Source organism: Danio rerio, chromosome 3 (assembly GCF_052040795.2).
Source record: "Danio rerio strain M-AB ecotype USA chromosome 3, GRCz13ab, whole genome shotgun sequence".
In the NCBI taxonomy this organism is placed as follows: Eukaryota; Metazoa; Chordata; class Actinopteri; order Cypriniformes; family Danionidae; genus Danio; species Danio rerio.
The window spans coordinates 50,556,126-50,580,578 of NC_141023.1; the positions used below are offsets into that span (position 1 = coordinate 50,556,126).

The 24,453-nt window shown below is 36.7% G+C and overlaps 1 protein-coding gene across 19 annotated transcripts in view; it reads right to left on the minus strand.

Moving 5' to 3' along the window:
- arhgap44a (Rho GTPase activating protein 44a) overlaps positions 1 to 24,204 on the minus strand; it is a 153,062-nt gene extending 128,858 nt beyond the window's left edge. For all 19 annotated transcript variants that reach the window (XR_015481180.1, XR_015481178.1, XR_015481182.1 and 16 more), the window contains exon 1: positions 23,911 to 24,204. Coding sequence is in view for 16 of the 19 variants with exons in the window: in XM_087245106.1 (XP_087101232.1) it covers positions 23,911 to 23,963 (53 nt within the window). In the remaining 3 variants the exon portion in view is untranslated. The remainder of the gene's footprint in view (positions 1 to 23,910) is intronic.
- Between the last annotated feature and the right edge of the window lie 249 nt (positions 24,205 to 24,453).

The following is a 24,453-nucleotide window of genomic DNA, read 5'->3' on the forward strand; positions in this document are numbered from 1 at the left end:
CAGTGATTTTCTTGCTGTGAGGCGAAAGTACTACCTGCACCACTGCGTCGCTTATACTGGTAGTCTTTCTGGTAATTTTACAGTAATTTCCTGGTATTACTATGTGAAATGAGCTTTTATTTTGATATATTGTTACTGTATTATATATTCACTATATCATAGTATTTGCTGCATCATAGTAATATCGCATTAAAGAAACACTGGACATTTTTACAGTGGCTTGTTAGTGTAGCCAGCCTAATGCCGAGTTCAGACTGCATGATTTTCAGAGGTGGGTAGAGTATCCAAAATCTATACTCAAGTAAAGTACAAGTATTTGCAGAAATTTTACTCAAGTAAAAGTAAAAGTAACAATCTTAAAAGTTACTTGAGCAAAAGTAAAAAAAAAAAAAAAGTATCTGATGAAAAAAATACTAGTTACTTTTACATACAGTTGAAGTCAAAATTATTCGCTCTTTTTTTTTTTGCGATAGTCTACAGAACAAACCATCATTTTACATTAACTTGCCTAATTACCCTAACCTGCATAGTTCACCTAATTAACCAAGTTAAGCCTTTAAATGTCACTTAAAGCTGCATAGAAGTGTCTTGAAAAATATCAAGTAAAACATTATTTACTGTCATCATGGCAGCGGATGCCCTTCCAGCCGCAACCCATCTCTGGGAAACATTCACATACACTCATTCACACACACACTCATACACTACGGACAATTTAGCTTACCCAATTCACCTGTACCGCATGTCTTTGGATTGTGGGGGAAACCGGAGCACCCGGAGGAAACCCACGCTATTGCAGGGAGAACATGCAAACTCCACACAGAACCAGCGACCTTTTTGCTGTGAGGTGAACATGCTACCCACTGTGCCACTGTGTCGCCTGACTTCAGCTGTGTGTGTGTGTGTGTGTGTGTGTGTGTGTGTGTGTATATATATATATATATATATATATATATATATATATATATATATATATATATATATATATATATATATATATATATATATATATATAACGATTTATTACATTGATAATAATCTAATTATCAAAATGAAAACAATCAACTTTTGACAGATGCAGGATCATAAACTCTCTCTATGGGAACAAAAACAGAATTGTTGCCTTTATTTATTTATTTATTTATTTATTTATTATATTTGTTCTCCTTGATCAGAACAGGCCTTAAGATATAAGCTATTTTTATATCTTATTTTAAATTCCTGCAGCATTGTGATTTATTTCAAGCTACTTTGCGATTGTAATATTGTAAAATCTTTCTGTATAGCCAGCACAGATTAGTCCTCAGCTGTATGACTGAACTCCTTTCCCCATTTTAGTAACTGTAAAATGTTTGTAAGCAGCCACGCTGAAGGCAGCTGTAACTTTCTGCCACTCAGCAATTTATATTTTATTAGAAACTCCTGCACAGACCAGCAGAAAGAACACTTTTATAAAGCCTTTACATCTTTACATCTGTGACCAGGTAATACCTCGATTCTGCAATATGTGAAGTTACTTTTTTTGGCTCTTTTATTGGCTCCTCCATTGCCTCTGAAACTGCTCATTGAGATCCACGGCCATGTTTTATGCATATAAGAATGTGAATAATTTAAAAAGGCATTTTTAAAACCCATGGTCACTTCTGCCAAGGCTTTGCTTAAATCTCTGCAATAGCTTTACATGATGCAGCAAAATCAGAAAACATTTCCTTTGCATTTTTTAAATGTTTTATGTACAGATGACATAAAAATGATGATGCTCAATAGGCCTGCACGATTAATTAATATAAAACCAAAATTGTGATTTGAAAAGGTGCCATTATCAAATAGCAAAAGCTTTGATTATTTTGGTTATTAATGTACAATGGCGAGGGAAGTGAGCGCGGGTAATTAAAACAATCCAACTAATGTTACCTAAAAGCAGACAACTTTTACAAAAGAACCCACAAGTCCCCATTTCCTGCTTGCATGAGGTAACCAGGGTATCTGTAGGGTCTTAAAAAGATTTAAATCTCAAAAACAAAATGTTAAGCCTTTAAAAAAAATTTTCTTTGTTCATGAATAGCTACCCAATCTGGCCAACACCTGTCCAATGACCAACATAACATTTTTAACTTTTTATTTAAAAATGAAATCTTTAACTCCATTTAACGTAATAATTTTTCTTTACAATAACACTTATATTAAAAACTCTTCATGTATTTACAGCTGTAGCTGAAGCTAACCTGTTCAGACTGTTGTGTATATATTTAGCTTATTATTGTTCTTAAAACCTTTAAACGTGTTTTTTTTTTGTATGTTGTTTTGAGAAAGGTTATGTTGAAACAAAGTGTATGTATACAACTAGAGCTTGCTTGCCTCGACACAATATTTAAAATATTTTACTCATAATTAAATACCTATACAGTTGAAGTCAGAATTATTAGCCCCTTTTAATTAATTTATTTTTTTCTTTTTAAATATTTCCCAAAGGATGTTTAACAGAGCAGGGAATTTTTCACAGTATGTCTGATTATATATTTTTTTCTTCTGGAGAAAGTATTATTTGTTTTATTTTGGGTATAATAAAAGCAGTTTTTCATTTTTCAAAAACCATTTTGAGGTCAAAATTATTAGCTCATTTAGGCTTATTTTTATCTTTGTTTATATATTTTTTATATTTTTTTATGTTTAAACCATTATTGTTGTATAGTTAAATTGATCAAATTATTTAAAAAAAAAAAGTTGATAGGGCAAATAAAAATCTTTGCCAACTGGGCTATTGAGAAAAACTACTTAGCGTTTAGCCCTATCTGAGTCTAAAATTTAATTCATAATGGTCTAAAAAATGTCTTTAAAAAGTTTTAAATTAAAACCTGCCGAAACCCTGGTAATGTTTCTCTCCTCTCTCGGTTGTTACCGCGATTCTTGTGGATTCACACACACACACACACACACACACGAGTGTTACTCTGCAGCACGAGTTTTCTCCAGCACGTCTATCATGGATCAGCTGTGAATAGACTGTAACCTTAGCTAACCATGGTCATTTATTCAAATCTGTGTCACTCATCGATGAATTACAGCAAACCTGACCATAAGAGCCAATCGCAGCCCTTTCTGAGAGAACACAATGACCAATCACAGGTGTTTTAGAACTTGCTCGACAATGCTCAAAAAGCAAGTGAGATAAAATTTACATTAGTTCATTTGTTATAATTGCTCATGTTGTTCTGTGCATGTACTTAAGTTTTGTTTGATGCGTTCTAAAAGAGTGTTATCTTTGAGCAGGTACAATTAAAGTTAATGTATCTGACTGCGTGTATGAAGGGACAAATTTGTATTACAAATAATAAAGAAAAATAAACATATTAATAAATGATACATTTCAATCCAGTAATGCTTGTACTTTGAAGTAAAATCCAAAAATGTGGATGGGAATCATTGTCAATGCACCATGAATGTCATGAAATCAATATGAAAAATGTAACATAATCTAAATGTAAAGGTTTTAAAGGTTTTATAAATCTATATATAATATTTTATATATAATTTATTAAATTGAATGTAAAATACTGTAGTTATTTTCTTAATTTGTCATAACAGGCGATAACTCTATTGGAAAAAAATAGATTTTAAAAAAACAGTAGCATAGTGTAGCGTACTTTATCACCACATCAAACCTAAAGCTCTTTTATAAAACTATAGTAAATCGCTTTTTAAAATCGCAAATTGCATTTTTGATCAGATAAATCACAATTTGATTTTTTTCTCCAAATCGTGCAGCTCTAATGTCCTTTCACATAAGAGTTCACACTTAGCTGATTATTAATTATAAAGCTTGTTTGGAATGCTGTCCCGAGAGAGAGCCCTGAGCTCGTAAGCTCCTCGAGCCAGGGGCTCCTCCCATTTACAAGGTGAAAGGGGAGTTTGAGCTCAGTTCGAGAACTCCCCTGCTGTAGTAGCTAATGAACAGATAGTGATTGCTCTTAAAAGATAACTACTTACTAGGAGCATGTCTATGGTGCCAATTTGGATTAGTAAATTAACTTAAGTTGCATTTTTTTGGATGGTGGGGGGAAACAGGGGAACCCTAGGAAAAACCCACGTGAGCAAGGGGAGAACTTGTAAACTTTGCACAGAAATGTCAGCTGGCATGGTAAGGACTGGAATCAGTGACGTTCTTGCTGTGAGGCTACAGTGCTAACTACTGGGCCACCGTGCCACCCATTTAGGAAAAGAGTAGGAGTAGAGGTGGAAAGGGGGTCTCTTCAAAATCAAGATGTTATATGGAACTTAGGGTATTAATAGCGGCTTAGGAATCGTCTGATTGGTGAATCATGAATTGGATAATGCGGGACCAGACACAAGCAATCATAAGCACGTGATTCTCTCGAAATTTAAAACTTAAAACTATATTATGTATGCCAGGCCAATAGATGGCGATGCTATTTTGTAACGAAACACAGCTCATCTATGCAATTACTGTCCTGTAGCCCATCACTGTAATTTGGGTTGTCAACTGCTTGCTCATGTCTATAAACTAAACACATAATACACATAATATCACTGTTTTCACTAAACTCTTTTTTTTTTTTTTTTGCAGTTTAACAGATGATAATAATGTTATTTTTAAAAACTTGCACTTTGGTGCTTTAACCCCTTAAAATGTTTAAGTGAATGGCCAAAATGCAAAACCAGCTTTTGATTTTTATTTGAAAACTGTTGTGTAAATGCTGCCTAAATTCCCCTGCGATGCAAAATCATTAATTCATTCGTTTTCTTTACAGCTCAGTCCCTTTATTCATCTGGGGTCGCCACAGTGGAATGACCCGCCATCTTATCCATGTCACATAACCAGCAATCTGTTCCTGAAAGATCGCTGGCATACTACACATGTCATTCATGAACTACATATCCCAGCATGCCTTTGCACAAACCAGTCACCATTAATCACACACAGCTGAATATCGTCATCAATTGTTTGGACTATATATACACTTTGCACACACCAGTCAAGGCGGAATCTTTGTTTGTCAGTACCTGTATGGTTTCAGTGAGTGTCGTCCTGTTTAGTTTTTCTAGTTATGTTTTGATGATTGTTTTGTAACTTTTTGTACTTTGATCATTGCTTTGTTTTTGCATTTTTGATGCCCTTCATGATACCGGAGTTCTTGTTTTTTGACCTCATTTGTTTTTTCCTGCACAAATAATCTTTTTCATTAAAAATTGCATTTGGATCTAACCTCTTGTCTTCGCTCCCTTGACATCCAGTGACAATCCAGCATATGTTTTACCCAGCAGATGCCCAGCCATAACCCAACACTGGAAAACACCCATGCAATCTTTCATGCACACTTTCATGCACACACATACACTACAGCCAATTTCAATTCAAATTCAATTCATCTATAGAGCATGTGTTTGGACTGTGGAGAAAAACTAGAGCACCCGGAGGAAACCCATGCAAACTCCACACAGATATGTAGGAGTGGCTCGAACAAGGGACTTTCTTGCTGTGAGGCAAACGTGTTACCCACTGCGCCACCGTGTTGAATAATCAAAACAATTTAATCACCAACAATACTGAAGCCATCAAGACAAGCTCCAACAATCCTAAATAATGTCCCACTTATATTGATTGGTGGTTCTAAAGAAAATCTTACTAGATTTCCATGTTTCACAGTTTAATAATAACTGTTGGTACCTCAGACAAATGTAGAACATCCAACACTGTATTGCGTTTTAATTTCCTTCATAAATAAAGCTTGTATCAGAGCTACAGCAATGGTTTGTCAGTGGGAAATCTGCAGAGAGCATGGCTGACGCTTGCTTAGCAACAACAGATGCCATGGGTGCACAAACCCAGAAGTGCATTGAAACTGGTGAAGAAATCGACACAGCTCATGATTTGCAAGCATTTTTAGATGTGAAATGTGATTGGCAATATGCTTGAAAAACGTTCAGAGGTACTTCAATTGCAAATTGACAATAGGCATGAGACGATAACCATTTTCAAGGTATACCTGAAAAGTCAAGGTTTTAAAACCACCAAAATCTTCTGCTATACAAATCCTATGGTTTATAATATTTATTTTTTTTTTTTTTAGTTTTTTAATGTTAAAAAAATGTTTTAGGACAACAGTATCTCTAGCAGAAAAAATATATCTAAAGATCCTGTTTTAAATTGTAATGAAACCTGTGTTTTTGGAAACAAATGAAGACGGCAGAGTTTCAAGCCTTAGACCGGCCTACCTCAGTTCACGACCATCGTCGTAACGCAGTTTGCTGAACATTTGCTGACCAGCCTTACATGTTTACCGTACCGAAATATTTTAAATAAGTTTTAAATAAGAAATATTTTATAAGTTTTTTAATATAAAACACATTGTGTTCAAAACAGAAAAAAGTTGTTGTTTTTTACCCAGACATTGAAAAAATATATATTTTAGAGGTGTAATCACAACGTGAAACTGTGATATATTTAGCCAGGGTTATCCCAGCATCCGAATCTTATACTGAACCATGCCTAATTGGAACCAACTGATTATTTACAATAAGAAATACTAATGTGTGTGGGAAACCCCAACGACAAACATGCACACAAGCTAGAGATTACTGTCCAAACTCCATTGTTTTAACTATGGTAAACAAACAGAAACCATATATTAGAAACTACCAAGATGAGTATGAATTCACTGAAGCACTGGTTTGATACTCCTTCACACAAATCTTCAATTAGCAATCAGTCTGCAAACATTAAAACAGAAGGTCTTTGTTGTTCTGTACCAGATGGAGGAGGTCAATAGTGGCCATGCCCTATACTCCCAATATATTTGACTGTATATATATTTTTTTTTTTTTTTTTTTATACAGTATTTTAGTTTTCAGCCACAGTTTGAAAAAAAATTCATAAATTCAATATAAGATTAATCAAAGCATTTCTTATTCTGGATCCAATTCTTTGCAAAAAAGGCAAATTTGACAGCCCAAACAGAAAGACAACAAATGGCATTGGGAATAGGCTACAATGCCAAGCAATGGTGCACTGATCCACACTAAGTTCTGTGTTTTGAATTTTGTTGTCCGTTGTGTAATGATTAATTGAAAGAGCTGCCATACTTGTTCGCAAGTTGTGTTGTTTGAAGGTAAAACTAACTTTTGTTGCATATTTTAAATGTTTTGACACGGTATGTGCATTTTGCAAGCAAAATGTGTCATTTTGATCATGAGTGCTGCTATTTAGGCCTGTGTGTTAACTGTTTTGAAATTGTGGAGTTTCAGTTGACGGCTGCGTCAAAGCAATCAAGAAAAACTGTAACAGAAGACAGAAGTCATGGAATAATAAGTAACAGAATTGGACAGTAATCAAGAAGGGTCAGATTGTTGATTTGTGGAATCTGCATAGATGTTTATTCATCTGCCATGTGTATTTGTAGGTCTCAAGAGATTTTGAGAGATTTCTTGAGTTAACATTTGGGACTCTGGTCGAAAGTCTGTCGGTGTGTGGTGTGCTGTCTTGGCAACACACCACACACTATAGTGAAATCTACACATCTGTATATATTATGGGATGTTAATCTCTGCTCTGTCCACTTTTGATGTTGGCAATTCAACTCTACAGTTTAACAAAGTGACTTTGATTGATATTTTAGTAGTTTGAAATAACATAATGCATTAAAAATAATATATAGAAAAATAAGTATGGAAAATAATGAAAATTCAACTGGCAGTTTATTACAAGGTTTTTGTATTGGAATATATTGGAATCTTATAAAATATAATTTATTCATATAAACCATTTTGAGGTTAATAATTGTTGGGAGAAAGATCAAGGTCTCATAAAATGGTCATAGAAAACCTGGAAACTAAATAGATTGTTGCATGCTTCGCGATATTGTTTAATAAATATGAACATGTGTTGTTTTTCTAATTTCTTTTTTAAAAGAAATTTAAAAGTCATGGAATTTTTGTACTAAAAATGTGTATGAACCCTGCATAATGCAATTCAAAAGTATAAATAAATGGAGAAAAAATAAAAACACAAGATACAGAAAACTTTACATTGTAGAATTGTTATGTCTCCAAGTTTGTGGTGTCTATCATTTTCAAAATTATATTTGGTTTATTAAAAAAATATGTGTGCACCCAGCATTAAAGGTGGCAGTCAATTTAACAGTTATCCACATTGTGTGCCTGGTGAGTGCTCTGAGCGAGAAATGGATGAGTCAGTGTAATACCGAGCGCTGCTTAATGTAGGCATGGAATGTCCTGCTGAGTCTTGAGCAGTAATGACATGATTCAACCAAACCAAACATCAAATCACATGAAAACTCCTGAGAAAACTCCTGCTTGGTATCAAAAAGTGAGTGATCTCATTTCTGCAGCTCGTCTTTGCTAGAAACAATGAATCACGTTCACAAAATTGATGTATAAAGTTGATTCTCAGCCATGAAACCATGAGAAGTGTTATCTCTGACTGACGAGGCACTGCATTCACACAACATAACACACACTCAAAGGGACTTTGGATTAAAGCTATATTACTTTCAGCAATTAGTTTACAGTATGCATTGTATTGAAATCAAAACCATGACCTTGTTGTTGTTAAAAGCATGCTCTACTGTTAACACTTTTTTTTTTTTTTTTGCATTTGGAGGTGGCACTGACCCATTATAATCTGGCATCCCAGGTGTCCAGATAAAATTGGATGTATAGTTGTGTATAGTAAATATGTGTAGTTTCCAATTTCAAACAATGAACATTTAACTGTTAAAGCATGAGAATGGAGAAATTCTCCCAAATTAAGAAAATTTAAAACAAAAACATGAGTAACGTGTGGGCATAATATTACAAACATTATTTTGCTAAACCTTTGCTAAAAATGAGTTGTTATTTATGTACAGTTGAAGTCAGAATTCTTAACCCCCCCTTTGAATTTTTGTTTTCTTTTGTAAATATTTCCCAAATTATGTTTAACAGAGTAATAAAATGATCATAGAAAGAACCTTATAGAGCCAAGCTAGAGTTCAACTTTGTAGATAAACCATTTTTGTTTTTTAAATAAAAAGTCTAAAAATGTAAACAACTTATAAAAAACATCACAGAATGTAAATTAGTTGTCATTTAATAATAATAATAAGTGCATAACTCAATTTTGACAAAAATTTCAGATAGAACTAGGGGTGTCAAAATTAAATGTTTCTTCGGTGCACTGCGATGAAGACGGGGACAATTCGATATCGGTTCAGTAGTAATCATAACTGGTTATTACGTACTGACGTCATTTATCTCCTATGCACGATGTCGCAGTAGATTACTATGGCGAAGGAGGCGAGGGCGAGCAAATAAAACACTCCTACTTCCTAAAAGGTAGATAATTATGCACAGTTCAACTGCTTGTGAGTTTGCTGGAAAGTCTTTCATTGACACTGAAGAAGGCACAGCACACAAGCCACAATTTCATTACTATGAAGAAATGCTGTTGAACTCCTACTTTACCTCTCTCTCTTTCACTTTGGACATTTGACCGGCTGGCCTGTTTGTGAGGTATCTTTTCCTCTTTCTTGGCTGTTAAAGTGATACTTGTGGATCCAGACACGAGCGTGCCTGTGGTGTGAGTTTTCTCCACTGTTTATATTATGGATTTCCTGTGATAATCACGTATTATGCGCAGGATATAGACTTTAACCACAGCTGTTCTTCCCGCGTCATTCATTGGTGAACAGTACTTTCATTTTTAAAGCCAATCGCAGCCCTTTCTCTTGAGCAGGTGAAGACAATAACCAATCTTAGGGCTGTAAGACCACCTTTGACAGCCCTCAAAAGGCAAGCGGGATAATATTTACATTACTTTATTTGCTATAAATGCTCATATTGTTCTGTACATGTACTTGAGTTTTGTTTGATACATTCAGTGTTTTCTTTAAGAGTTATATATCTTACTGCTTGTATTAAAATACAAAATTGCATTACAAATAGCATATAAATATTTATAAATTTATAGATTTTAATAAAAAAAAAAATCTTGTGTTGTGAACAAAAAATCTAATTGTGTATGGAAAGCATCGTCAATCTACCAAGATATCGAATCGAATCGAATCGAATCGAACCGAATCGATATCGAATCGAACCGAATCGATATCGAATCGAACCGAATCGATGGCATGATAATCGTAACCGAACCAAACCCTGAAACCAGTGTAGGTTCACACATTTAGATTAACCTTATAATAAAAGGTGACGCATTTTCTACCATCTACAAAGAAAATGCATTCAGATTGCTCTTATAGTGTAAATCTTTATGTGGCCAAAGTTGTTTAACTAACTGAGCACATGATCATTACGACAAGCTATGCATTCAAGTACTCCAAGGATATACCTACTAACAAGTTTATTTGGATATTGATTTCAGGAGACGTTCAGTAAAGTCAGTTTTGTTGGCATAATGTAATGTAATGGGTGTATTTATATAGCTCATTTATCATGTATGGCCATACACCCAAAGTGCTTCACAGTCAGGGGGTGGGGGGAGTGGGGGGTCTCTTCACACCACCACCAGTGTGCAGTATTCATTAGGATCATGCGACAGCAGCCACAGGATGATGTTGCCAATACACTCACCTAGGGCTGGGCGATATGGGCAAAATATCATATCCCAGTATTTTTAGGAGGAATGACGGTATCCGATATATATCCAGTATTTTCCCATAAATGGTTACTTGAGAGTTAAAGTCCTTAATAAAACTGTATTAAACGTTTTTTGAGCTAAATATAATTCAAACACAGGGGTTTCCCTCTCTGTTTACAAATAAACAGCTGCACAAAAAAATAAATAAATAAATAGCTGCACAAAATCTTTGATAAATAAAACACAGTACAAGTTTTTCTCCTGCTTAAAACTACAAGTTGCCCAGCGTTTCAAATTATAAACCAAATCCAATTGATCCATCAATAAATACAGTGCAGGGTTTTTTTTTCCTGTTTAACACTATACACAGCACTATTGTGCTGTTGTGCAAATAACAAAGTAGCAGAGCAAAATAAATCAGCTACATTATCAGAGCAAAAAAAGGAACACACTTAAATAGTAACACAACAAAAAATATTGAATGATAGAAAAGAACCACATTGAATGTAAATATGAAACACACAGTATTTAATGTCACAATTGCAGTGTTGCTATAAGTAATCCTGTATACCACAGTTGTGTGATTTACAAACAACAATTAAATCAGCTGTATATGTTTTTAGCTACGCTTTTACATGTATGTATTGTGCACAATTATTAAACAGTGCACATATTGAAGATATCTAAAGAAAAGTCTTTCACTCCATGCAAAAAATCCTACACTTTTTCTTTTTTTTTTATTAAACTAGTTTTTTTTTTTAATTTTAAATAAGGAGAGTAATGTGTTGAAGTATAAGAATGTAAACAGTCATCATAGCTGAGCAGAACGCAGAGCTAAATGTGTTATAACGAAAATGTAAAGAAAAGACCGTCTAGTAATAAATACTGAACTTGTAATCACAGAATTTGAGGTGGTTTTACTTTCAAAATACGGTATAATTTAGTCCCTTTTTGACGTTTTTAATTCTTATAAACAAATTTAGGTGCTGCTTGTCAATTTGACAAGACTTCAATCATTCTTGCTGGTTTCTGATAAACTGCTGTGACAGCTGCAGGCACTGTGTGACATGCATGCACGCAAGGGGGAGTCAGAATTGTCAGGACAGTCAGATTTAGATACAACTGCACTGCATGCTCCTACCTCCTTGTCGCGTGTAGTGATGGGTCGTTCTTTAACAATTTGTTCATTTTAAAGAAATCTTTTGTATGACTCATAGAGTGAATCATTTATTTGCAGCTCGCGTGATGCTACCTTATCGATTTATCCCCATAACCCGATATACTGCCCAGCTCTATGCTCACCCCACACCAGCTATTGGTGGAGTGGAGAGACAGTGATACAGCCATTTTGGTGGATGGGGAAGGCCAAGATGAATAAAGGCCAATGGAGGAAATTTTTTCCAGGACACCGGGGTTACACCCCCACTCTTTTTACGAGAAGTGACATGGGATTTTTTTGTGTCAGGACTTCAGTTTAACAACGCTCACTGACAGTGTAGTGTCCCCTTCACTATACTGGGGCATTGGGACTCACATAGACCACAGGTTGAGCGCCCCAGTTGGCCTCACTAACACCTCGTCCAACAGCAACCTAGTTTTTCCATATGGTCTCCCATCCAGGTACTAACCAGGCTCAGCTTCGCTTAGTTTTAGTGAGCCACTGGTCTTGATCTACAGGGTGATATGGCTGTGCTCACAGCTCTGCCAGTGAGAGTGGTTTAGCTCAAGTGCATCAAATCAACAGTAAATGAAAAGCATTATGAAGACAATGAGAACTGGGTGTTTGATTGGTCAGAAGATTTAATGATTGATTGAAGTATGAGGTGACGTCAATAAAAATAGATCCATTTAGGCACGAGTGACAAACTGCAGGCTTTTGATGTTGTTTGATGATCGTCTAAAAGTGAATTTTCTCACTGTTTTGAGTACACTAGCTTACAGATATCCTAAAACTAACATACTGAAATTAACATAAAAAAAAAAGATTTCATGGGACCTTTAAAGGATGTCATTACCATGGGAGGCATTTTGACACAGCTTTGAATATCTTGCACATCCCCACAAACAAACCCACCCTAGCAAACAACTCAGAAACCTTAGTCAATCTAGGTTCGATTTGAGACTGCAAATGCTTGCTTGTGGTCAGAGGGACGTCATGAGGAGCCTGTGTGCCAATTCAGCTGTAATGTATTCCGGCTTGAGAGTGTGTGCTTTCTGAGCCAGGCAGAGGGCCGAGACAGATTGCCAGAGACAATGAGTGCAAAAAAGAACTGTCCATTGCAAACAGTAGATTCGTCGGGGTAATTGGACCGTGCATTAGAGAGGGGCCGCCTGCCCCTTAATTGCTCTACAGACATCTATTACTGCAGAGCAACGAGAATTATTTCAAAAGGCCTGGACTCTGGAACAAGAGCAGGGAATAAAGAGGGAGAGGAAAGAGAAAGGCATAAAGTGGAGAGAGTCTGATGGTAGATACAGGGATCTGACACTAGAGGTCTCAGCTATAATACCTTCTGTTCTGGAATGTTCCAGAATTTGAGGAAATAATCGTGATGTGCTTTTTTTATCTATGACACTTGAAAAAATGTCAAAAGATTTATCCAGGTCTTCTTTAAAGGTAATGTGCAGCAGCATTCAGGAAGATGTAAAGATATTCATGGAGATTTGGTTTTGTCAGAATGTCTTGAATAGGATGTTCTGGCTTTTGTAAAATGAAGTCTGAATTCTGATAAATGATATAATTTTTTTTCTGATTTTCAGAGCGGGAGATATTATCATTTAGATTAAATTTTTGGAACTTTAGAATTTAGAAAACTGCTAACACATAAGTTTTTTCCCATTCTTCTTCTTTTGTTGCTTTCAAAAGATTTGATATACAATGTCTATTTTTTATAACATTGTGATTGACATAACCAGTGTTGCAAAGAGTTAATTTTTTAAGTAATGCATTACAATATTGAGTTACTCTCCTAAACTCATAGCATTACTATGTTTTTTGGCAAGTAATGCATTATGTTACTTTTGTGTCACTTTTTCTGACCTTTCTGAGGCTTGATCTCTTTCAGAACTTGCAGGATTTTTTTTGCTTTTCTTTCTTTCTTTTTTTTTTAAATAGAGGACCTCTGCAATTACAGTTTTTCTCGATTGCTTGGATGCAGTTGTCAACTGAAACTCCACCTTTTCAAAACAGTTAACACACAGCCCTAAACAGCAGTACTCATGGTCAAAATGACACATTATGCTTGCAAAAGGCACATATTGTGTCAAAACATTTAACATATGCAACAAAAGCTAGTTTTACCTTTAAACAACACAACTTGCAAACAGGTATATGAGCTCTTTTAATTAATCATTACACAATGGACAACAAAATACAAAATGCAGAAGTCAGTGCTCCACCATTGCTTGTCATTGTAGCCTATTGCCAATGCCATTTGTTGTCTTTCTATTTGGGCTTTCAAATTTACCTTTTTGCAAAGAATTGGATCCAGAATAAGAAATGCTTTGATTAAATTTAAATTGAATTCATGACAATTTTCAAACTGTGGCTGAAAACTAAAATACTGTAAAAACAGACAAAAGTAATAAAATAAAGTAAATATCAAAGAAAACGCATTTACAGTTTTTCTAGTTTGCTTTGACCTGGTTAAAGAAACTAGGTTCCTCTTCATTTTCATTATCACTATCCCAGCAGAGCAGAGGACCGGTCTTGCAAATGTGTAAACCCTTTCTCATTGGGTTGACACATTTTCCCCACCATTTTTCCAAACAGTTAACACAGATGTCATTCAAGCAGTCCAAACTCCATTGTTTTAGTTTTGGTAACCAAACAGAATCCATCTATTCCTAACTATTAAAAACTACCAACATCAGTATGAAATCACTGAAGCACCGGTTTGACACTCCTTCACACAAATCTTCAATTAGCCATCATTCTGCAAACCTTATAAAAACGATGGAAGCTCTGTGTTGTCCTGTGCCAGCATTGATGGAGGAGGTCAATATGGCTATGTCCTATACTCCCAATAGATTTGACTGTATATTAGTTTACATGTGTTTTCTCTAATATTTACAGTATTTTATTACTTTTGTCTGTTTTTTTTATATACAGTATTTCAGTTTTCAGCCACAGTTTGAAAAATGTCATGAATTCAATATATATTCAATCAAAGCACATCTTATTCTTGATCCAATTCTTTGCAAAAAGGCGAATTTGACAGCGCAAATAGAGACAACAAATGCCATTGGCTATAAGCTACAATGGCAAGCAATGGTGGTGCATTTTGAGTTCTGTATTTTGTTGTCCATTGTGTAATGATTAATTGAAAGAGCTCATATACTTGTTTGCAAGTTGTGTTGTTTGAAGGTAAAACTAGCTTTTGTTGCATATGTTAAATGTTTTGACACAATATGTGCCTTTTGCAAGCAAAATGTGTCATTTTGACCATGAGTGCCGCTGTTTAGGCCTGTGTGTTAACTGTTTTGAAAAGGTGGAGTTTCAATTGACAACTGCATCAAAGCAATCGAGAAAAACTGTAAACCAACGTACAGTCAAATCTATTAGGAGTATAGGACATAGCCACCGTTGACATCCTCCATCCATGCTGGCACAGAACAACTCAGACCTTCCGTTTTTAATGATTGCAGACTGATTGCTAATTGAAGATTTGTGTAAAGGAGTGTCAAACTGGTGCTTCAGTGAATTCATACTGATCTTGAAAGTTTCTAATGGTAAGGAATAGATGGTTTCTGTTTGGTTACCATAGCTAAAACAATAGAGTTTGGACTGCTTGAATGACATCCGTGTTAACTGTTTTGTAAAATGGTGAGGAAAATGTGTCAACCCAATGAGAAAGAGTTTGCACATTTGCAAGATCTGTCTTCTGCTCTGCTGGTATAGTGAAAATGAAAATGAAGTTCAGACAGACAGACAGATAGACAGATAGACAGATAGATAGATAGATAGATAGATAGATAGATAGATAGATAGATAGATAGATAGATAGATAGATAGATAGATAGATAGATAGATAGATAGATAGATAGATAGATAGATAGATAGATAGATAGATAGATAGATAGATAGATAGATAGCCCTAAGCAGTGAACACACACACTCCAGTATTAGTGGCATGAGCAGAGTCTCTGCGCTGCTGACACTGCACACCTGCATGGCCCCAGAGACTTGAGGAATAAAAGAGGAGGAAGGAGGACCTCTTTATAGAAGCGTTTCCCATCTAATTAAAAGCTAGGCCACTGCAGATACATAGACGAAGAGACGCCATCAGATCTGAAAAAAGACACTGTCCCTGTGACTTACATCAAATATAGGCTAGGCTAATGATAGAGCTACTGTAGCGGGGGCTAAAGAATTATCTTCTGTGCTCAGGCTGGTGCACACTGACCCCACGTGTGTATTAGGACAAGTTTTAGACCTCTTTAGTCTTCGAGGGCAACGAGTGATGACTGGAAGGAAATCTAATTAATATGTTAATTCAATGCTTGGAGTGCAGGGATGTTCAATGTATTGGAAACTACAGTAGTCAACATTTGAAGCGGTTTAAACTTTTCATCGATGTCCTAAAACTATTAAATGACACCCATTCTTGTCTTATGCCAATTCTGAAAATCAGTTTTGATCCAGTTCAAATGTTGACTGCTTAACCGAAAAACTGATTAATAAGACAATCAATGATTATTAAGGCTCTTGGTTCTACTTTGTTGTCTTTTTTTGTCTGTTGCCTCCATTATCTGCTGTCTTCTAAGGCTTGTTGTGATTTCACCAAGTAGGACATGTTCCTGGGTAAACATCTATGTTGATCCGGGAACAACAATGAGGCAATTGGTTTACACTTTATGTTAAGCTCAGGCTTACAGAAATGATAATGTGCTTCTAAATAATCCTTATCCAATAATTAATCTCCTCTGATTTGGGGTATAGTTACGGTTAGGTTTTGGGTATAGATTATATTTTCAAGCAGGGATTATGCTCCAGAATCAACATAGATGCTATCCAGGATATAAGGGCTGTGCAATAAATCAAAAATCCGGTTTTAATTTTAATTTTGACTTCTAATGATTATGAAAAACCATTAATTGAGATAAATGATTATTGTATCATATACCGCCCCTTTCCAGTTTTTAAAAGCGCGAAAGAGCACATGCTGTTGTGTGTGCATACAACTCATAGCCTCGGAAAGGCTCGGAGATGAGCAGAGCACACACATCTAACGCCATGATAATGTGAGGGCTTTAATGGTCAAATACATGCACATTTGTGTCTGAGCGCAGTGGTTAGTGATTGTTTATATTAACCCTCATTTGTGTAATAAACAAACAAGTTGAGATGAGAATCAAAAGACATGTGAAAGAGAAACCATATCAGAGCCGCACTATTCTTAAAGTGACAGCTCGCAATATTCCTGCTGCCGCTTGTTTTTATCATTAATCAAACAACAAAAGTCGAAAATCCCTCACTGCTTTTGACTAAAGGACTTTTGTAGCTATTTTTTTTCTTGAGTGAAGATGCTTAAAGCACAGTTTAAATATAACAGATTTAATAACTCATTTCTAATAACTGATTTCTTTTATCTTTGCTTTGATGACAGTACATTATATTTACTAGATATTTTTCAAGATACTAGTATTCGGCTTAAAGTGACATTCAAAGGCTTAATTAGTGTAATTAGGCAAGTCATTGTGACAGTAGTTTCTTCTGCAGACAATCAAAAATATATATTACTTAAAGGGCTCTAAAGGGCTCTGTCGAGCTATTAAAATAGGTTTCAAAATATTTAAACCTGCTTTTACCGTAGCCGAAATAAAACAAATAAGCCTTTCTCCAGAAGAAAACAAATATTATAGGAAATACTGTGAAAATTTACTCTGTTAAACATCATTTGGGAAATATTTATATATATAAAAAAAAATTCACAGAAGTGCGAATTTGAATGACAATGTCTTTAAATTAAATGCTAATGATCTAATACGATCCATTGATCTATGCTAAACTAAGCTATATAGGATGCCACCAGATCCACGAATGGATTCAAAAAACTGTTAACTCTGGGGGAGTTGTAAAATGACTTATATTGAAAAAATTGGAGTGTTCCTATAACAACTTGACAATGCAAAGACATGCGCTTTGGGTGAATTAAATAAACTAAATTGGCCAACCCAAGCTCATTCTGAAAGCTTCTGGATACTGGGTACGTATGGCTGCATTTCATTTTTTAAGCGAACGCTACGGGGCGGTATGACGCCGTTCCTTTTCGCGCTCACCGGCTGACCGCTTAACTCCGTGTGGAGGGGTTTCCTGCTGCAACCAGTTTGTTCAGTTAGCTCGTCATCCACGTCAACAGGGTTGAGAAGCAGAGAGGAGCTGACCACAATGGTGATGATGACAGGCTTCGTGTCATGGGGAAGAGCGGTTCCAGAAATGAGGTAAGACAAAAACAGAATCTAAAAAAAAAGTGAACGAGTTCATAACAGTGAGAATGTGGTAAAATCTGAAAACGTGGTAAAAATCAGACGAGAGCTTTTCTTTTTCTGGATGGCTTTTGTAAATCATTGGTTGTGTTTAGGGAAGTAAGCGAGAGGGCAGGTGAATTGGTAAAACTGGTTGGGTTTAGGGAAGGAGAAGGAGGGTGGGTCGGTCAATTGGCCGGCCGCCCAGTCAAAATGCGTCCTCTGGTGCGTTTACGCAAGAACACCGCGGGCGCGAACGGCACTCGCGAGAAACATTTGAGATGCGAAAAAGGCCTCTAGGGGATTCGCGAAAACAAAAACTGCACAAATACATACCTCTCTGGATTATTTTGCGGTCTCATGAAACATCCACGGGCCTATGTTTTCAGAATGAGCCTGGGTTGAAATTGGCTGTGGTGTATGTGTGTAAAGGTGACGCAGTGGTGCAGTAGATAGTGCTTTCGCCTCACAGCAAGAAGTTTGCTGGTTCGAGGCTCGACTGGGTCAGTTGGCTTTTCTGTGCAGAGTTTCCAATTTCTCCCGGTGTTCGCGTGGGTTTCCTCCTGGTGCTCCCGTTTCCCCCCAAAGACATGTGGTATAGGTCAATTGGGTAAGCTAAATTGTCCATTATGTATCTGTGTGAAATAGTGTGTATGGTTGTTTCCCAGTGTTAGGTTGTAGCTTGAACAGCATCCGCTGTGTGAAACATATGCTGGATAAGTTGGCGGTTCATTCCACTTTGGCAACCCTAAATTAATAAAGGGACTAAGCTGAAAAGAAAATGAATGAATGAATGAATGTATATGTGTGTGTGAATGTAAGAGTATAAGGGTGTTCCCCAGTACTGGATCTCAGCTGGAAGGGAATCCAATGAATGAATGGACAATGAATCTATGCATTATTACTTTACACTTGATTATTCAACTAATGTTTACCTGAATACAGTTATCTTTTTTCCCCTTTATTTATCTTGATTCTTTATTATATTTTATCTGGAATGGCAAAGAAAGCATCTTGCAAGACTCCCAGAGTTCATCAAGATTCTTTGGATTCATCTTTAAAACCTCCACCTTCCTCTTACCCCAGACGTGTTCAATAATGTTCATATCTGATGACTGGGCTGCCCAATCCTGAAGCACCTTCTTTACTTTCAGAAAATTTGATGTGGAGGCTAAAGTAAGAGAAAGAGCGCTATCCTGCTAAAGAACTTGACATGTCCTGTGGTTTGTAATGTAATGGGGAATACTGAATGTACTGAATGCATACTGAATGTAACCCCAAACCATGTTTTTTCCTTCACCAAACTAGACTGATTTCTGTAAGAATCTTAAGTCCATGCAAGGTTCCAATAGATCTTCTGCAGTATTTGTGATGATTGAGATGCAAATGTTTCATCAGGAAAATCTACTTTCTGCCACTTTTCCAACTGATCACCTAGAAGTCAAGTTAATTTGTGTTGCTCTTACAACTATCACAATGTTCAATCTAACATTTAGCCCTAATCTAAACTCTTAATTTATATACATTTTCAGTTTTCACGCAGACTGTCCCTCTTTTAAGTATTACCCAAATGAACACCCTAACTAACAACTCAAAGTACCAGCTATATTTAATGCATGTAAACGGACTTTAAACCACTACTGGTAAATTGTCTCTAAGGGTAAAAGACAAGATGAATGCGTATGGAAGGATTCCCCTGCAACGTGTGGGCACTCCCCATTTGTAACGCAGGGCCATTAATCAACATACACACTGTTCCCAGCCTCTCTGCTGACAGCGGAAAACACACACAACTCCATAAGCTTCTACGACGTGCAGTACTGCTCCCGGTAAAATACAAGATGCAATTTGTAACAAAGGAAGAGGGAGGTCGCCATACTTCCCGAGACAGAGAGTAAACACCCCACCAAAAAACCCTCACAAAAACATGAATGAGCAGACTATAAATACAGTCCCAATGAGAACACAGAGAAATGGCACAAATGCCAGCCCATGAGATTTACACTAACACAAGCACACACACATATGCATACAGAAAGGTCATAGTTAATTTTCATCACAGTGGGCAAAGGGGAAATGCGATTTAGGAATTAAAACAGCAGGGTGGGTGGCTGACGCAGCTATACAAACGCATCTGGACAAATGTCAAACACATAAACACAAATATACATACACTAGGGCTGTGTTATATCACAGATTATGGAATGGTCGGTTGCATTTCATGCTCGGTGGATGCTGATTTGTTAGTAGCTAAAGGCCGTCTGCAACGTTTACTAAAAACAATGAATCATGATGAAGTTTATCATTAACTGTTTTTAACCTTTTGATTTTATTCATGTTTTTTTTCTTTCTTTATAAATGTATCAGATTTTTTTATCAATTTAAATCTAAATAATATCAGATTTAACTCAACTGATGCTATATCCACTGCACTGCATCTTGAACACTTGAAGGGTAAAAATACATCGGTACGGATGATGTTTGGGGATTTTAGCTCAGCTTTTAATTCTATTATTCCTCTGCACCTGGTTAATAGAGGTACAAACAATAAAATGTTTGTAAACATTCAGGATGCGCGCGCAGGGGGGTGGCAGAAAAAAAAATGGTAGCGCTAGCATTTACATTGAGGGAATGACATCCGATGTGGTACAGAGTTTGTTATTGTCTCAGAAATAAGTTATATTGATTACATAGTATATATATTATTTACATAATGCTTTTAGCGTATTATAACAGGTCAACACATGAACGCCAACTGACCGAGCTGGGGCTTGAACCAGCAACATACTTGCTGTGAGGCGATCATGCTACCCACTGCACGACCATATCACCCGTCAGCTTAGCATAAATCATTGAGTTGGGTTAAACAATTAGCCTCTTGCTCAAAAAAGTCCAAAAAGAATTTTGATAATTTACCTATAAAAGGCTTGACTCTTCTGTAGTTACTAGTGATGGGTCGTACATGAACGATTCGTTCTTGTCAAGGAATGATTCGTTCCTGTTCCTGTCGAATCCTGTCAGGGAGGGATTCGTTCATCCGCGTGTGTGCACATTTGTGCAGGTGGTATCGTTCATTTCAAGTTGTTCATCGTGGAAAGGCAGAAGCCAATCATATGCGTTTAGAGCCAGAAAAAGAATTGATCCGTTCACCTCTCGAGTCCTCCATCGGGTCTGAGTCATTCATTTATCACAGGCCAATCATATGCATTTATAGCCGGAAAAAGAATTGAACCGTTCATCTCTCGAGTCCTTGGGTTTGAGTCATTCTGTCACGCAATGAACGAACGATTCAGACTGTCTACATTGGTTAAGATTATATGTGACTGTCAGTGTAATGTGAACGAACCACTGATTTTTGAAGACATGAAGAGGTGAGCTGAGCTGAGATAAAAATACCTTCATAGACAAAAAAGCGGGTAAACATTGAATTATTAATTTCTCCTTCTTATAGTATTCTATTTATGACTTATTTGTCGCGTGATCAACCTTTTGGGCTAGTTGTAGATGTGTTTGGAAGCAATTTGTAATATTTGAATAATATTTTGGCAAATTAAACCAAATGAACGAAATGACTCAAAAAAAGATTCGTTCATCTCGATGATTAATTTTCATCACAGTGGGCAAAGGGGAAATGCGATTTAGGAATTAAAACAGCAGGTTGGGTGGCTGACGCAGCTATACAAACGCATCTGGACAAATGTCAAACACATAAACACAAATATACATACACTAGGGCTGTGTTATATCACAGATTATTGAATGGTCGGTTGCATTTCATGCTCGGTGGATGCTGATTTGTTAGTAGCTAAAGGCTGTCTGCAACGTTTACTAAAAAAATGTATCATTATGAAGTTTATCATTTACTGTTTGTAACCTTTTGATTTTATTCATCAGTTTTTGGGCTAGTTGTAGATGTGTTTTTGGGCTAGTTGTAGATGTGTTTGCAATTCGTAATATTTTAATAATATTTTGGCAAATTAAACTAAATGAACGAAATTACTCAAAAAAAGATTTGTTCATCTCGAACGAGACTCAAAGATCCGAGTCAGTAAAATGATCTGAATTTTCCATCACTAGTAGTTACATAGTGTACTAAGACTGACAGTTGATAATATAACTAAACTCTCATTCTGGCATATTAATCAAGGAACTTTGCTGCTGTACCACAAGAAGAATCAAGCTTTAAATAGACAAAAAATATGTTTAGCATTTTTTAAAATGCTAATGGTCTAATCCGATTCAATGATTTATGCTAAGCTAAGCAAAAAGTGCTCCCATCCAGCCTAGATTAATGGATTTAAAAATAGTAGACTGTGAATGGTATAAAATGAGCCTGTTTCCTAAAGTGTTCCTTCAAGAAGTTACTTATTTTCCATGCTGACCTAAAGCGACAAAGGAAAGCAAGAAGATGCTCAATATATAACATACAGTGAAATGTTTGACATAACCAGAGCCATGGATCATCTCCTCCACTGCATTACGCTGCACAAGTCTGTCAAGGTCACAAACAGTGTCACTCTCAGTGCTGATACTGAGAGACGTGACCCTCTGCTCCCTATGGTACACATGACAGCGACAGGCGAATCTATATTCCAGCGCAAACATCAGTCCAAGCGTGGCCTCCCAGACCCACTAACATATTATTAATGAGTCAGGACACTGTGTTGTTTAGGAAACATGTTGTTTCTCATTACCGCACAGCTACAGACAGAATGCCACAGTGGGCCGCTGCCACAGTTCCCTGGACATTAGCAAGGAAAGGTAAGGAATACTAATGCAGGGCTTACGCACAAATGCACTCTTTCTCACACACACACACACACACACCCAAAATCTGATGCCCTGAGCAAAGCTGGAACCGGCTTGGAGGAGCAAGGCTTGCCATTTTCCACCAGGCTGCTGATGCCAATGGGAAGCAGTAAAAAGAGCTTCTCTACAAACCACCCTCTGAGAATGCATTCAAAATGATGACCCACACAACACCTTGGCATAATCTCTCATCAAGGAACTGTCCGGTAGCAACGTGCACCTACTGGCCTTTCACAACGCCTTACGCATGATAAGCATCCCTCAGGTGAGAAGAGAGAGACAGGAAGGCAACCAACAGCCCAAGCACATGAAAGGTCAAGCATTGCACTTTCAATCTAAGCTAAGCACATGATGCCACTATAACTTTTTATGCAATCCAAATAATTATAATGCACTTGAAACTGTGCTCATTAAAGCAATGATGACCTTCTTCATCATTGTCAGATATTGCTGATGTACTGCACCCAACTCCCCCCTTTTTTTCCAGAGATCACTGTGTGATGAAAACATTGCGCCTTTTCCGTTTCCCTCCTCATCCGCATCCATCCACTGCATCAGCTGGCACTGGAGTCATGTCATCCTCACACCTCCCATTCAAATCAAAGGCAGCTGATACAGCAGTGCTTACATGAGAACGTTTGATGGAAATGAATCCCGGAGGCTTACAGTACCAGTGCCATGGGGAAACCTCCGAGAGGCATTTAGCTGGAGGATCTGCCTCTGCAGTGAACTCGTTACGCACAAGATATGCACAATCTGTCATAATAATAGCTAATATTGCACGGGTGTGATCATGCATTATGCTATTTTAAGACGTGTTGCGCAATCAAGATGACGCTTTAAGTAATGAATCCACATCTGCATGCATTTATATATTATAAAAGATAAGCAGTAAAAGTTTGAATGGGAAAATATTTGTGCACTGAAAGGGGATTGTTCCCCCTACCTTTTTTTATAATAAATACATATTAAACAAACTTCGTCACGTTGCAAAATGCTCGTATGTTTAAGATCATAGCGCTCACCTGCCAACAGTCTGGTTGGCGAGCTGTCGCATCCGATTGAATTGCTTCTTCATTTTGCTCAATTTTTTTTTCTTTTTGGTTTCTGCGTTAACACCTCGAGCGCAAAGCAATCCGCATTACTTTCAGAAGAAAGGGACGTAATCCGGTGCGAACATGCCCGTTATTCCTGTCACACGCCCTCATGGCAAAGCGAAAGAGGGTGGAAATGTCCTAAGATGCGTATTTCAGTGCATTTTTTTTTGCGCTGCCGCTCGAATGAGATGCTGCTGGGCGAATCTCTCGCATCGGCAAAGTGACAGCAGCGGAACGACGCGAGCGCGGTGCAGCATGGGAAGTGTAGTCTTGTTATAATGCTTTCAGTAAGAGTTGTGGACAGAATTTCTTCTTGAAAATGTATTGCACTGCATCCCAGCGGTGTACACCACACTCAGTTCACTCAAAAATCAAATAGTCTTAGCTTTTTTTGCTTGTATTTTCTTAAAAAAAAACTGCTTGCGTCCATAATGTTAGAAAATAGCAGCTAAGATTCATTCATTCATTCAT